General features: G+C 39.5%; 1 protein-coding gene across 1 annotated transcript in view; it reads right to left on the reverse strand.

Annotated features, from left to right (window-relative positions):
• The window catches only part of ADAMTSL1 (ADAMTS like 1), a 252080-nt gene extending 235652 nt beyond the window's left edge, over positions 1-16428 (reverse strand). Inside the window, exon 1 of the mRNA XM_087957646.1 lies at positions 16205-16428. Within this exon, the coding sequence (XP_087813772.1) occupies positions 16205-16261 (57 nt within the window). The 5' untranslated portion in view covers positions 16262-16428. The remainder of the gene's footprint in view (positions 1-16204) is intronic.
• Between the last annotated feature and the right edge of the window lie 400 nt (positions 16429-16828).

The following is a 16828-nucleotide window of genomic DNA, read 5'->3' on the forward strand; positions in this document are numbered from 1 at the left end:
TCTAAGAAACATATGATTTGCATCTGGAATAGGCTCTAAGGTTTCTTTGAACAAGTAGAATAAACATAATTCCATCCAGGCCATGTTTAATGTTAAGGGAAAGTGATTTTCTCTCCTCTGTTGAAACAACTAGCAATGCCTTAAAGGCCATTTAAAAGATTAGAGGAGAATTTATTTGTTTACTGAGCACCACTCTCATATATATAAACAGCCAACCTGTCCAATCCCTTTTTCACTGCCTGTTTTTGTTTATTGCTGAATTAACACTTAAGGGTTTAAAGTAATAAAAACATTTTAGGGGAGAAAATGTAAAAAGACTTCAAGAAGCAACACACAAATTCTGCTGGGATAGTTACTGTGAAAAGCAAGTCTTCACAATGTGAATTTGTATCTGGGGTGAAGACTGAAATCAGTACAAGGCAGTAACATTATAAAACATACCAAAGCATTACTAAAATGTATGGCAATCTATAACTAGAGATTAAAGTACATTTCCATGTTGATGCTTTCAAAATTAAATCCATATCTCCCTTATGGTAACTGCAACTGAATAAAATTTTTATTGGTATTTTTATGCACAGATCACTAGTAGAAAAAAAATTATCCTCATCCAACTTGTCCTATTCTATTCTATTCTATGCTATGCTATGCTATGCTATGCTATGCTATGCTATGCTATGCTATGCTTTGCTATGCTATGCTATGCTATGCTATGCTATGCCATGCCATGCCATGCCATTCCACCCCACTCTATTGTCTATCTCCCTCAAGGGCATCATTAAACAGGAATGCTAGGTTTGCATTGAGGAATGCAACAAAATTATGAAACTGATTTAATCAGGCAAGATAAATATCTAAAGAATATTATTATACCTTTCCCTCCATATCAATAGATGGCAAAGCTAGCCAATGAAAATACTCTTTGCAAAATGGACAACATATTGGTAAACTGCTTGATTAAAGAGTCTTCCGCATAAATTACAGTACAGAGGGATAAACCTTGTTCTTTTCATAAATCAGAGTCAAAAATATGGTGCTAAAGCACTGAAACACTGTCTCAAACTCTTGTTGGAGCAAAAACTAGTTGTCTTTTCTTCTACATGAAACAGCTAAGGGAGGTAACTAAGGAGTGCCAAATATACAGCAAATGAAACACCATGCAAACTTTGGAATGGAATTGACATACATTTTTAAAAAGCCATATTCTAAAGTTTATTCCTCTGATCATATATTTTAAAACTAATAATGCTCAAACTACTCAACAGTTGAATCTATCTCATACTCTATAAGAGAATTCTCAAGTTTTGTTATGCAGACTTACATGGAACAAGAACAGTCAAGGACACAGATTGGATTCAGAAGATGCAGAGGCACCCAAGAACATATGTTTAATATCAAACGGATAATGAAAAAAGCAAGCTAGTCTCTAAATATGTTTATTTTTGCTTTCTTGATTGTACTCATGTTTTTGACTGTGTAAACTAGGGATATCCAACCTTGGCAACTTTAAGACTGTGGGACTTCAATTCCCAGAATTTCTGAGACAGCCATGCTGGCTGGGAAATTCTGACAGTTGAAGTCCACAAGTCTTAAAGTTGCCAAAGTTGGACACTCCTGGTGTAGACTATAACAAATTAAGAATTTTCTTTAAAAGCATGAGTACTAGGCCACACCATCTGCTTATTAAAGAACATGTGTAACATCAAAAAGCAAGTTAGAATTGAATATGGAACTACTAAACAGCTCAAAATAAGGATTTATTATTGATAACTCAGCAATTCATGATTTGTTTTGCTGCTTACCCCATCACAAACATGCACATATATTAGTTATTTTATTTTTGAGTGTCTTTAATTCAGTTTTAATTCCAGGCAACTTAATCGATCAGATGTAGTTTTCTTGGCAGATTTTCAGAAGTGGCTTGCAACTGCTTCTTCCTAGGGCTGAGAGAATGTGACTGGCTCAAAACTATCCAGATGGCTTTTCTGCTTAAGGGAAAGCTAGAATTCAAATCTTCCCATTGCTGGTCCAGTACCTTAATCACATGACCAAACTATCTCTCACACTCATAATTTCTTATTAATAAGATAGCAATGGTAAAATAATCTTGAAATGAGTCAAACTACTCTAGTTCTGCTCTCCAATTTTTAATTTTATTTGATTTTGATTTCGGTATTTTGATATTCAATATTCATGAAAAGACAAGAATGGGAAACTACGGATACTATATTTCATTTAATTCAAGGTGTCACTCCTTAGAACTCTTTCCCTGTTCAAGCAATACAACTGTGACAATAGCTTTTCCAAATTGCTTGAAATCTATCCTATCTTATATTGTACTTTAGTTTCCCCATATACACTTAATAGCAAAAGCACTTAGACTGCTTTACAGCCCTCTCTAAGCAGTTTACAGAGTCAGCATATTGCCCCCAACAATCGGGGTCCTCATTTTAGCCACCTTGAGCCTGCTGAGATTCAAACTGCCAGATTGCAGGCAGCCGGCAGTCAGCAGAAGTAGCCTGCAGTACTGCACTCTAACCACTGTGCCACCACAGGTCTTAATCTTTTCTTGACACTTTTAATACTATTCCATATAGCTAGATTTAGCAAAAGAGGGCATATCACAAAGCTACTTGTTTAAAAATCATGTTAATATGGTGAATAATATACAGTATTCAATTTACATGGAAAACAACAAATTAGGCTTTTTTTTTTCCTCCAGTGGACAAAGGTTAGGGCAATGTAGGAGATTCCATTACCAGTCTCTAGAGTCTTACTAAAAACCTTCGTCTGGGAAATGAAGAAAGTTAGGTGTGGATCTTTTTAGAACTTTTGAGACATATCTGTTTTAGAAAAGAAATGCTTTGAACAGCAGCGTTCCTACTATTGAGTTTTTGTAACATTATTAACTATAATGTTTGAAAATTTTGATTATATAAAAGGACACAGTTGCATTTATTTTATTTAGTAAATATATCAAGCTGCTCAGCTTGCATTCCATAGGCATAACATAAATGTCTTGTGTGGAATTAATAAAGAGGAAATGTGGACTATTATGCATCTGTACATGAATATACTCCCCCCTCCAAAAACATCCCCACATATGGACAAGTCAGTAATATATATCCCAGTCTCAGCTTCCCCTGCAATTAAACTCATATATCCCAGCAACTTTTTCTACTGGCTGCAACTGCCTATTATTAGCTTCTGCTAGTAATTAAAATAGTATTTATATTGTCACTGAAATAAAAATATATGCACTACCATAATATGCTCAAATTTCTCACCTATTCCCTACAAATTTGTTTCCCCCCCTCAGTTTAAAGACTATTAATATGAAAGCATAAAATGCATCAAGTTGTAACACCTGGGGGTCATTTTAGTTAGCAAATTCAAATTCATCAGACTCCTAAATGAACAGCCAGAAACAATACACATTTCTCCATGACTCTAAATAGGGAAATGCAGCTAAGGCAAGGTCATTGTTCCTTTTCAAAGGAAACAAAGAGCTAAATAGTTGTGCATTGCAGGCAATAGATATGACAGTTTTATGACTTCCACAATTTGCACCTGGAATTGAGCTTAACAATTTATAACAAAATTTAATGAGCATCAATCAAGAATATTTCTAGGTATATTTAGGGACATTGAAATTGAACATCAAAGAGAAAAAGGAAAGCAACGATTACAATGAGAAGCTGCAAGCTTATTTGTTTACAGGATTACCAAAATAAAAACCATACAACAGCATGCTCAAAACAACATCCACATTACAACATACATTCAGTCCATAGCTTGTGAAAAGGCTTCATATGACTCCAAGCCTCCTAGAGTCACCTTGGCGAGATGGGTGGCATAGAAGTTTACTAATAAATGAATAATAAATAAAAGAAATTTGCTACTGATGCTGAATAGCAATAAGATTCAGACCTTTTTCTAAGTCCATCTCTCTTTTGAGAATGCTACACTAGATGATCACATAACAATCAGATGGCAAATGCAGCACTATAAAGTTGCAGCACTGGACTGATAGATGTTATTCATGGCATAGAGCTACTGATATCTAGCAAGATAACTTCAGAGTTATAATTAAGAGAATACTGTGGATCCTAGATGTAAAAACCTTCAAAATTAAGAGAACCATTATATTCACATGAGGTCAAGATAACTTTATCTTGGCAATAGGAAAGAAATCCAAATGCCAAGACACTGAATTATATCTAAGGCTGCATCTTTATTTACTGAACAGAAAGTCTCACTGAATTCAGTGTTGGCTTTACAAACTGTTGTAATCATGACTTGTTGAATAAGTCATGATAGCAGGGTCCTCACAATATACTAACCCCTCAAGCATAATGGTTTGGAGCATACAGTAGTATGCTATGCCAAAACCAAACAAATCATATTATACCTTAGTATAAATATGAAATCAACCAAATGGCTTTCCCAGCTTTTTCTGTATTCTGCACAGTAGTGGATTTTTAAGCTGGGCAGATGCAGATAGATAAACTCAACAAGACGTCCATAACAAAGTACATTTATTGGTTCATCAGGTATCCTCATAACTCACATTTGTGATGAAGTTCTTCTTTAATAACCAATCCTTTGCATAGCTGCCTTGTAGTAAAAGATGGTTATCTCTTAACCCATCTCGTAGCGATAGAAAGCGACTGCCATGAGTTAGGGAGTTCAGGCAAAAGTGAGGAAAACTCCCCCAACCCATCGAGGGTCAATTTAGTGACCAATCAGGATTACAGATGTAGCCACGTGACATGAACTACATTTCCCAGGATACCTTTAACTACATTTACCATGATGCATTCCCTTAAGGGGACAGCTCATAATTCCTAAGTAACTATCCCATTCCCATAGACTGGCTGGGACAGCACACAGCTCCTGCCCACCTAGCAGTTTGAAAGCATGCAAATGTGAGTAGATAAATAGGTACCACTTCAGTGGGAAGGTAACAACAGTCCATGCGCCTTTTTGCCCGAAGTCTCCTTGGGGGTCGCTTATGTGCAAGTGGGAGCGCCGCGCGGGCTTGCCGTGAGCAGATCCCTGGCCACATGACCACAGAAATGTCTTTGGACAATTCTGGCTCCCTCATCTAAGAAATGGAGATGAGCACCACCCCAGATATGACTAGATACAGAAAACCTTTACCTTCACCTTTTTTATGAACCAAAACATTTAGGAAGATTGCTTTCTCTTATGGAAAAAAAGGGCAGAAATAGATATTGAAATACTTAACATGCAGCCAGGAAACAAATTGCTTTTGTTTTCAGTATTTTTCTGTGATAAATAATAACCATATGAAGAAAAATCAAAACAAGACAAAACATGCATATTTGTTTGGTAAAAGAAAACAATAAAATTAGAGGCAGAATGGTTTGCAAAATTAATAGGTTTTGTTAGAGCTACCGTATCTATCCTGAAAACCACTTCCAACAATCTTATCAAGAAAACTGCAGATATTGTTGCAGGTAGCCACCAGGCATTGAGGAAAATTAATATATAAATAAAATTTTAAAATAAACCACAACACACAGAACCAATTTACTTTGGCATACACAATGCAATGGCATCTTAGATATCAAAACCTCCACAGAAGAAAAATCCATCTTAGCCACTTTCCCAAATGCCAGCATCAAAATGTCAGTGCTATCCAAATTTCCAAGGGTAGGGGACTCTTGACTGCTGGCATTTTAACTCTGATCTTCTGTTCTGATTTTGGAGTCAGAATTCGACATTAGATTCTGAGAAATGTGGTGCCTACGTGAAATGATTGAGCTATGTGGAAAAAGAGACTCGAACAATGTACACTAACTCAGCCGGCATGTGCAAATGCCAGTTGCATACGCAAAATGAGTAGCCATGGGGGGAAAAATGCATTTTTGGAGTCAGCATTGGAAAATCCTTTCCTTCGCACAGCTTTAAACGTAGAAACAGATGGGTAGCTTTAGCTTGACAGACATACTTGCACAAAAGAAGAATGACAGAATACACTTTCCTACATACAGCTGCAAAACAAAGAATTTAAGGTTCAGTCTACAAGCTAATCGTGCAAATGGTTACTCTTGACAGCTATAATGGGGGGGAGAAAGGACAGCCCTCGATAATGTGAATGGGAGGTGTTATTGTAGTCAACTAGTTTCCCATATAAATTGAGGGTTGGGGGAAAATCTTGAAGGGAAACATGCAGAGAGAAGAACGATGAAGACAGTGAAGGACTTGGAAACGAATTGTGTAAAAATGATTAAAAGAACTGGGTTAGTTTAGCCCAAATAAAAGAAAGCTAAAAGGAGACCTGATGGCAGATTTCAACTATAGGAGGAGGAAGGAATATTTTATATGTTCGCCTACTTATAAAAGCAATGAAGGTCAGAAAACAAAACGCTTAACAAATAAACCAATAGCTGTTACAATAGAACTTGCTACCTGACATTGGTATCTTAGTCAGGTCTATCTTGTAAGGTTGACAATTTCTGAGAAAGGGGCAGGGATCTCAACTGCATGTTTCCAGAAGTCTTTTGAAATCTATATCAATGATGCTGAAACCACCAGCTGTGATTGCTTGATGTTTTTATTAATGGGAGAATCCTGTTCTATTTGGATCTTAGTGTGGTTTTACATGGAGAGGACAGTTCCACTTTCTGGCACAGAAATATTTATGCACAACTGAGGAAGCCATTTGGGGGGAATTGGCTTAAGTTTATTCCTGCCCATAAGAAGGCTGGATCCACAAATTCAAGAAAAGCCTATTTCTTCTTTGGAGGAGCAGGATTTATCAATGTGGTTTGTCTTTGTGTACGTTGTCTACATTTTTTTCTTTATAAAATGGTCACGATGGCAATTGGAAAGCGATGAAGGAAGAGATCTTTTTCTTCTGCAATCCCAATCTAGATCAGGATCCACACACTTGATATTTGAAAAACATACATGTAGCTCTGTGTGTCTGTGCCATGGTGGAGGATAAAGCCCCTTCTTTCCTAATTACAGTTCCAATTCAGCTCAGTCTCTACGCTGATTATTCCTTAAATTACGGCAAGTTAGGAGAATAATGCCACTCATATTGGACCTGATAAAATATGATCAGTCTAAAGTCTAACAATGAGCTTCAGGAATGAGTGGCATCATACACACATTATTATTTTTTTAAATTCCACAAAGGATCTATGAATACCTTTTCTAGTTATCCTTGAGGAAACAACCTATTAATTGAAACATAGCAAGTCATTGTACAGCTCGTTTAATTTACTAGCCTTTCATTATTTTAGTGTTCCAAGGTAAGATTTTATTTTTTTACAATATAGTTGATGTGTATGCTATGTACATTATAATATAATGAACAATGTCAACGTGTTTCCAAATGGAGAGTTTGTTCATGTTCACAAAAAGGAGATTGATAATTCACTTCCCAAGTAGCTAAACTCAAAGAATCCCAGAAATACTTTCTGTTCCCACTGTGCATGTTGAACCCTGTTTCCTTCTCCACTCCAATCTTGTGCCTTAGTAAAGACCAGTAAAGGGGCAACTGACCTTGGCAAAGACTCAGAGCTGCTGCTTCTCATGGTTCCCTTGCTTCTAATGTCTCCTGACCTGGCTGTGGATCAGCACTATTGTAGTTCTCCAGTAATTCAGACTGAATCTGCCATAGTCTACTGAAGGTCTACGGAAGGCTTCTTTGAGACTAACTCAGCTCCTGATGGGACCTCCTACATGGTCATCCCAGCAGAGTGGGTGTTCTTCCAGGACTATTCTTTCCACCTTTCAGTCTAAGCTTTCATTCCTAGTGGTTTCCCATCTAGTTTGAATTTGCTTAGCTTTCTCCAAAATCAGCCAATGATGGCTAGATGTGCGGCTTCCACATTAAAGTCTTGGGTGTCTACAGAATCTGGTTGCCCAACCCCCTTGTTTACACTTGCTAGCCTGTCTCTTGTAAGTTATATCCTGCCCACACAGTGGAGGGATAGAAATAACATTCTTGTGATCTTGGTTGACCTTTGCAAAGCCAAGTAATAATGACTTTTTTTTAAAAAAAATTAAATTCTGCCTTTGTTACTACACAAGTAACTCAAAGTGGCAAACATACATCCTCCTATTTTTCCCACAAGGATGACTTTATGTGGGCTGGGCTAAAGGAGACTAACTGGTCCAAAGTCATCCAGCCGGTTTTTGTGCCTAATGTGGGACTCAAACTTACAGTTTCCTGGTTTCTAAAACCAGCAACTTGAACCCTTCACCAAACTGGCTCTGGGATTATGATTTGGTTTATGATTAAAGTCTGTTCTTAATCTTTAGCTCCCAACCAATCTTACAAAGGAAACAAGTCAGTGAATGACGGATTATGACAGATGTCAGACTTGCTCTGATTCAGAAGTGTGTGACACAGTGGTGGGATTCAATTTTTTTTACTACTGGTTCTATGGGCGTGGCTTGGTAGGTGCAGCTATGTAGTCATGTGACTGGGTGGCCATGGCTATGGGGTCATGTGACTGGGTGGGTGTGGCTATACAGTCATGTGACTGGGAGGTCAAAAGACAGAAACTAAAAAAAGAAGTATTTTGAAGCGAAGGGGGGGAATCAGCTGTGCCGCGCAATCTAGATTAGCTAGAAAGCAAGAAATCTGATGATTTCCTGCTTTCTAGCTAATCTAAATCGCGCGGCACAGCTGATTGTCACGCAGCTGGTAGTCAGAAATACCGATTCAGCTGAACCGGTAGCAATTTTTTTTACTACCGGTTCTGCCAAACCAGTAGCTTTCCTTGCTACTGGTTCGGCTGAACCGAGCGGAACTGGTAGAATACCACCACTAGTGTGATGGGCCTGGTGGGGAACAGCTAAAGCCCACACCTACTTTTTAATTGGAATTTAGCAACATGGCAGGACTTTTTCATTCTACCTGCTCTTTACTTAGTAAAGAATAAGTACTTGCAAATAACTTAGCAAATCTTTCAGTGTTCTGAACCAACACCTAGAACACATTTCTTTTAGAATGCAGGGTATCTAATGTTTATAAATATAGTTGACACTTCCCTGATACTACTGATGTCACACTAACAAGTAATGCTTGAAATACTATGACACTCTGAAGGACCTTCACATTCTGCCACGGGGCCAGCTTACTTCTGGCTCACAATTTTTTTCTTTTTAAGCATGAGAGACATGAGTCCGATAGCATTTGAGGGCGGGATGCCTTCTCATTTGTGGGACTCTTGCTTTCACCAATCTCCCACTGCCTGAACTTGAAGATATGGCAGATTTCACAGCCAACCTAAAACCTCCATCCTTCTAATTACTTTCTGTTTAGCTTCATAATTCTTTCTAAAAAAAAATTATTTTTCCATTTTCTAGGCAGCCTTTATCAGCAAACAAGATCTCAATCCTCAGAGTCAGTTGCTAGTTAGTTTAACAATTCCTCTAAAAACTGTCTCTCTGGATTTCCCTTGCTTTTATAAATAAGGAAAGTTGAACTTTTGCCTACAACCTAGTTGCAGCTGTATGTTTGGCCAGTTCATCCAAAATTGCGAGGTGCTGGAAAGCACACCTGGCTGCTAATCTTCAGTGTCGCATCCCAATCACTGCATTCAATGGGAATTTATATGCAACAATCCAGTTTTGAATGGATGGGAAATAGCCAAATATTCCTTGGAAGCCCAGCAATATATTTTTATTCTCTTTCTGGCTGGAGAACGATGAGAGCTTTTCTGAGATCTCCACAACTTCCCAGCTATCAAGGGGCAGGGCATGGACTGAATAATAATTTTTGCAGTGGGGAGAGAATTACTTCATATAGTTCCCTGCCTTTTCTCAGGTGTGAAGATGATCACATGGTCACTTTCAAACTGCTATGGAGAAATTGAGGAAGGAAAACAGCGATATACTGTAGAGAGGCATCCTAAGAGTTGGAAAAAGGGGCTATCCATAGGCCAGTTCATGAGGAATAGATTGCATATCATAGAGGTGTCAAACTTGATTTTATTGAGGGACGCATCAAGGTTGTGTTTGACCTTGGAGGGCCGGGGGCATGACCATTGTGGGTGTGGCCATGGAAGGTGTGACACAGGACTCATGTCGGGGGCACCTGTGGTGGCCAAGTGCTAAGGCAGGATTTCCCTGAGACCTTCCCTCCCTCACTCTCATTATAATCTCCTTCCTTCCTCCCTCCCTCCCTCCCTCCCTCCCTCCCTCCCTCCCTTCCTCTTCTTCTTCCTTCCCTCTTCCTTCTTCTTTCTTCTTCCTTCCCCTCTTCCCTTATTTTTCCTCCCTTGCTCTCTTCCCATCTTTCCTTCTTTTTTTTGTCTTCCTTCTTTCCCTTTCTTCTTTCCTGATCCTTCTTGCATGCTCAAATGCAAAAGGGGAAACATTTCTTGAGCTCTGTTTTCACTGGCAGAGGGACGCAGGAGGCTGTCCAGGCTGAAAATAGGGCGCATCGGGGGCTGTGCATGCTCCCCTGAGCTCTGTTTTCACCAGCAGAGGCACCATGGGCCAGTCCTTTGCTGTTTCCAGGCTGTCCCCACAGGCCAGATCTAAGCACCTTGAGTTTGACACCCCTGGCATATCATGACAGAAAGGTGCACATTTAGATGGTCAGGAGGCACATTAGAAGTGTCACTATAGGTTAGTCCTCAGCTTATGACCCCCATGTATAATGAACACATACAACATACTCCTTCCTTCTGATGGAAGAAACTGTGATGGGTTGTAACTCCTTGAGTGAATCCTTTGTGGGAAAAGTAGGCTTACTGCATGCGTATGAAATGATTTTAGCATCTCACCATTTAAAATATGGTTCTCTTTTGCAAACTGAGTGGTCCCAGGGCACATCTATAAATGAAATATAGAGATCCCAACTGAAATAATTATCTCTCTGTACATCTAAAAATATGTATGATAAGAACTGTGGAAATTTTGGAGAACTGTAGTGTTGGCATGATTATCTACAATGAATCAGAGCTTCTGCAAAAAAAGGCTCTGAAATGTCTGTTCATTGAATGTTCTCTTCATCTTATCTTTTCTTCAAGGAGCTCATGACAGTGTATATAAGCAGCTTAGGCTGGGAGACAGTGATGGGGTCAAGTCAAACAATGAGTTTAATAGCTTCGTACATACTTGACCCTGTCTTAATGGATTTGTGTTTTACTTCTAAAGGCTATAAAAAAGATTGATAAGCAATGTTGAGATGGAAAGGATATTGCCCTCCACTCTCTGCTACATATATATCCCAGAATAGGAAACTAAGCATTCAGAAACCGATGAACTATGATCCCAGCAGCTGTAGCCTATGTGGCCAATGGGATTGATTTTAGCAACGTCTGCAGGGTCATAAGTTCCTAGTTTCTAGGCTGCAGGACAAAAAAACCCATGCTGCCCAGAGATAGTAGTTTTCCATAGATTGCTAGAATAATTCAATTCTTTGACCTTCGGACTCCGTGCACTCACTCACGGGAACATTTTCCCAGGCTCCCAATTGTAGCACCTAAGTTGCAGCGTGTGAGCAGGAACATAGAAAGGAAAAACTGAAGTCCTTTCCTCTAGGACACACCCTAAGTCCATCCTGGGAAGCCAGCCCATCCAAAGCTTGTTCCTCTCTGCAGGGTGTCGGCTGACTCACCCACTCAGCAGTTTTAGTACAGTAGCAGGATTCAAAAGAAGTTATAACACTTTCCTGATTCTTGCAGGAAGAGTTGATTGTAAATCCTGCCCCACATTTCATTCTAAGCAAACTCAACGGCAGGCATTTCCGCAAGATAAATTGTCAGGGATGAATCAGATCTGGCAGTAAATGAAGAGAGACTGATTCAAGAACATTGTCTTCTCTGGTAGGTTCTGGAGGCCTGGAACCAGGCACCAATTTTTGAGCATGGCTTCATCTTTCCATTTTTAATGTCGCCCACTAATTCAGAGCAACGTTATCTCAGGTGCATTATGGGAGAATAAAAAAATGCTCAATTCTATTTTTCCCATTTCCATTTGATGTACCATGTTAAAGGAGTTTTTCCAATGACTGTCATGCCAAGCATCAATAATAGGCTAGAAGTTATAGCAGTTGAAACCATACTTCTGGAGGGCACTACATTAGAGAAGGATATCTTAGGATGATAAGGCGCAGGTGAAAGTCACTTTCTGGGTGACTTCACTCATTTCTTTGCACATAAGTAGCTTATCTTTGCTTCCTGCAAAACCACACCTTTACAACAAAAGCAACCTTTGAAGGCATAGCTATACATTGATCAAAAGAGAAATAAAATGCCTTCACTTTTTGTATGTAACTTAATACTTTGAGATTATTTTAAAAGGGAAAGCTAGAGATCTACAGATCTGTGTAATATGTTTTCTACTCAGCTAGAGGTTTTCACTTCATATTTCTTAACACATACAGTACCTGATTTACAATAATAAGAAGAAAGAATAATTTGGCACATACATACAAAATAACCACTAATCAATTAATGTCTTAATTTTGCCCTCATTTATAATCTTTCATATCAAACAAACATGCAAAATATTTAAAGGGGTATTTTTCAAACTGCATTCCTAATAGCTAACAAAATTCATTAGAATTCAGCCAGTTTTTATTGTTAAGTACTTTTCTCCTTGATAAGAGATTCTGGGGATATGTTCTTTTTTTTAAAATTAATAGATTCCACGCCCTGAAAAAATGTGAAAATTCCTGCTTTAGAGTTCAAATACTTTTTTTAAAGAGTTAAATCTACTTCACTACTTGGTATTAATTATGATACCATTAACATGTAGTGCATAACATTTGGCAATAAAGATGAATGCTTTTATTTTGATGAACAGTGGAGAAGACTACCAAGACATGTTTTGAAGATAGTTAAATCACACCAGTTACTCCAGTTTATCCTCAGAGTTAAAAAAAAAAAAAAAAAAAAACAGAACAGGGCACCCTTCCAACTAATATAAAGCAAGAACTGGGCTAGATGTCAATTTTTGAGATGCAATTAAGAAATGCTAAATCTTTTCTGGACAGCAGCTCATCTCTCCACAATCTCCCATAGTCTGCCAGCAGTTCATCTGCTAGATTACAAGTTATGTGTACGTTTAATACCTTTCATTCATTCACCCATATTATACTTTAAAACTTGTGCTCTTGCTGGATTAAAATTGGCAAATCCAAGCATATTCCAAAAATAATAGAATATCTATGGGGTCCTTGGTGCTTGGCGATTTTCTTGCAGACATTTCATTACCAAACTAGGTAACATCATCAGTGCTCCTCATGATGTTACCTAGCTTGAAAATGACACATCTGCAAGAAAACAACCAAGTTCAGAAAGCACCAAGGGTCTCACAGTTCAGTCCTGAGCTACAAATATTCTCTTCTATGAATACAGCATCTTCTCATGAAGAAAAATGAAGGCGAATTCATCTCCACGTTGCTGGGATGAATTGGGGAGAGGGTGTGACGTAAAAAAACCTCCAAGGATTTCTGGAAACCATACTCAACTTGTGAGCAATAAATATAAGATATGTAACCATTCAAGGAAATACAATACTACATATATTGAACAGAATAACAGAGTTGGAAGGCACCTTGGAGGTCTTCTAATCCAACCCTTAGCTCAAGCAGGAAACCTTATGCCATTTCAGACAAATGGTTGTCCAAACTCTTCTTAAAAACCTCCAGTACTTCTGAGGCAAGTTGTTCAACTGATTAATTGTTCTAACTGTCAGGAAACTTATCTTTAGTTCTAGGTTGGTTGTCTCCTTAACAGAATAATTGAGTTGGAAGGACACCAGTGTAACTACATAGCCAAAAAAAGCATTAAGAGTTGTTAACTTAATCCTACGTAGCTTTTTCTCTGGTAATATCACACTACTAACTAGAGCATATAAAACATTTGCTAGACCAATAGTCGAAAACAGCTCATCAGTCTGGAACCCATATTATGTATTAATATCTGATATTAATACAGTTGAGAGAGTCCATAAATATTTCACAAGAAGAGTTCTCCACTCCTCTACTCACTGCAGAATACCTTATGCCACCAGACTTGAAATTCTAGACCTAGAAAACCTAGAACTATGCCGCCTTCGGCCTGATCTAAGTATAGTATATAAAATCATACATTGCAATGTCCTACCTGTCAATGAATACTTCAGCTTCTACCATAACAATACAAGAGCACACAATAGATACAAACTCAAGGTTAATCGCACCAAACTTGATTGCAGGAAATACGACTTCAGCAATAGAGTGGTCAATGTCTGGAATACTCTACCTGACTCTGTGGTTTCTTCCCCAAACTCCAAAAACTTTACCCTAAGACTTTCTACTATTGACCTCACCCCTTTCCTAAGAGGTCTGTAGGGGCGTGCATAAGCGCACCAACGTGCCTACCGTCCCTGTCCTATTGTTTCTTATTTTTCTTATATGTATCCATTTCATGTACTCATAACTATGTCTATACTTATACCTGTAATCTTATAATCGCTTCACAAAATAAATAATAAAATGAAATGAAATAAAATAAAATAAAATAAAATAAAATAAACAGAGGTGCTTGTTATACATAACCCAATTACTGCTGAGGTTGCAGGAATGAAAATACTCTTCACAGCAAGAAAACGGCCTGCTAGAGTCCTTGTACTAAAGATTCATTCTATGTACCTTAAATGTTCTCCGGTATCCAAGTGCAGGGCCAGTAATGGAGACAGTGCTGAAGCTAATTACAATACTGAATGTTGGCTGAAATTAGAAGAGCCTTCCATAACCAGCCGCCCTCCAGATATTGTACATTAAACAGAATTTTTCTTCATTTAGAGCTAATATTGACCACACTGGTTGTGAATGATGGGACCTGCAGTTCAGCACATTTAAAAAGCAGCAGGTTAGGGAAGAGGATTTCTGAATAGCCCAATTCTACAGGTTCAATTCAAGAGAAGTTCCAGCCAAGTGAATTTAAGAATCCAAATGACTGCAGCCCACTGAAATGATATATGACAGTGCCATCACTAAGAAAGTACGATCCCTCCATAGCTACGAAACAACCCCATGTAGCTTACAATGCAACGGTTTGCTCAGTTCGCATTTGCACATGATTTTTTTTTCCCTTTGGGATTTGCTCCAAAAGGTCTCTGCCAAGTAGTTTCTTTCCCTTCCTCTCAGCCATTATGAAATCCTAATTACAAGTGTTCTCCCCCCCCCCGAAATATATGGTTTTGCCACTACCTCCCCACAACAAACGAACCCCATTCGTTTGCATGGGGAATGATCTTAAAAGACATCTTGGGGGTGGCTGAGTGGGAAATAAGGTTGGAGATAGATAGCCAATTGGTTCCTCACCAGATTCTTCCCATTCATTTCCAAGGGGGGGGGGGAATACCCTGAGAAGAAAGCCAAGCTGCTGGAGCCCACATTTCTCTCTTCTGCTAAAGTAGCGCACCCTTAAGATCAAGAGCGAACTCCCAGCGAAAAGTTTGCATTTCGCGCGAAACCCAAAGTGGGCACGAATCCAACAGCGGGCACCGACCATCTCGCAGGAACTTTCCTTAACGGCGCTGCGGAAGGGGGAAACAAAACAAAAGAAAACCCTCCTTTCCTTCCTTAAGGCAGTGTGAGAGAAATAGTTGGAACAGAGGGAAAAGAAGAATGAAAACGAAAGCCCCTTATCTCTTCCCCGGGTCAACCACCGACATGTCATTGTCATGGATGCCGTTTAAAAGTGACACTAAAGTTACATCCAAGTCTAAAAGGCCCCTCGTTCTCGGAGAAACTTTTTCCCTCAGACACTCCACTCCAGAAGCCGCTCTCCGCAACGCGCGTCCGCCAAAGCCTGCCAGTAACGCCCAAGGGGAGTCCACCGACCGGCGCTTATTATTATTACTATTATTACTATTACTATTATTACTATTACTATTATTACTATTACTATTATTACTATTACTATTATTATTATTATTATTACTACTATTATTATTATTATTATTATTATTATTATTATTATTATTATTATTATTATTATTATTATTATTACAATATATAATAATTACAATCATAATAATAATAGTAATAGTAATAATACCTCTCAACGGAACCTCGGGACGACTTTCCAAGAAAGCGCGTCCAAAGGTAGCACTACCCCCCCCCCTCCCCCGCAGCCTTTTCCAATACTCCGCGTTGGAGTCCTTCTCTAAGCAAAGGTGCCAGAGGGTTTGGAGCAAAGCGCCCTTCTTTTACCAGAAGCAAGGAAGCCAGGAGAAGAGCGCTGGCGGTCGCCCGGCGGCAATAGTCCATGCTTGGAGCTCAAGTCTGGGCAGGAGCGCTGGGCAAAGGAAGGCGATCGCCGCCGCCGCCGGCCGGCCGACGACTCCGCGCCCCGCGCTGCTTTGCGCCGGGCCAAGCAGGGAGCTCTTTAACGCTTCAGCCGCTGCGGCCGATCGGCTTCCCCGTCAGCTCCGCTCGCTCAAACGCTTCCTGCCTGGAACTGGGCGAGCGGGAGGTGGTTTTGGGAGGGTGCGGGTGGGGTGGAGGGGGGAGCCGATCCGCACGGAATCTATTTTCCGAACAGGCAGCCAGCCAATCAGGGCCTCGGCTAATCAGACATGCCGGATAACAAAAGGGGGGAAAGGGGGTCCCGGCGAAGGATAAACGGGAGGAGGGCGGAGGAAGAAAAGGACCGGGCTGGGCTGGGGGAGTGAGTGAGTGAGTGGGGTGTTAGAGGAGAGGACCGAACTCGGCTGAGAAACCCGGCCGGATCCGATCGTTTATTTCGCCCAGCGAGAGCTGCGAGGATGTAAAAGTTGCGGGGGAGCTATTGCTTCCTTCTTCCTTACTTTCTTTTTCTTTCTCCCTCCCTCCCTC

The sequence above is a fragment of the Notechis scutatus genome, chromosome 2, assembly GCF_049901735.1.
Source record: "Notechis scutatus isolate UNSWTSFEM ecotype Mainland chromosome 2, rNotScu1.2, whole genome shotgun sequence".
Taxonomy (NCBI): domain Eukaryota; kingdom Metazoa; phylum Chordata; class Lepidosauria; order Squamata; family Elapidae; genus Notechis; species Notechis scutatus.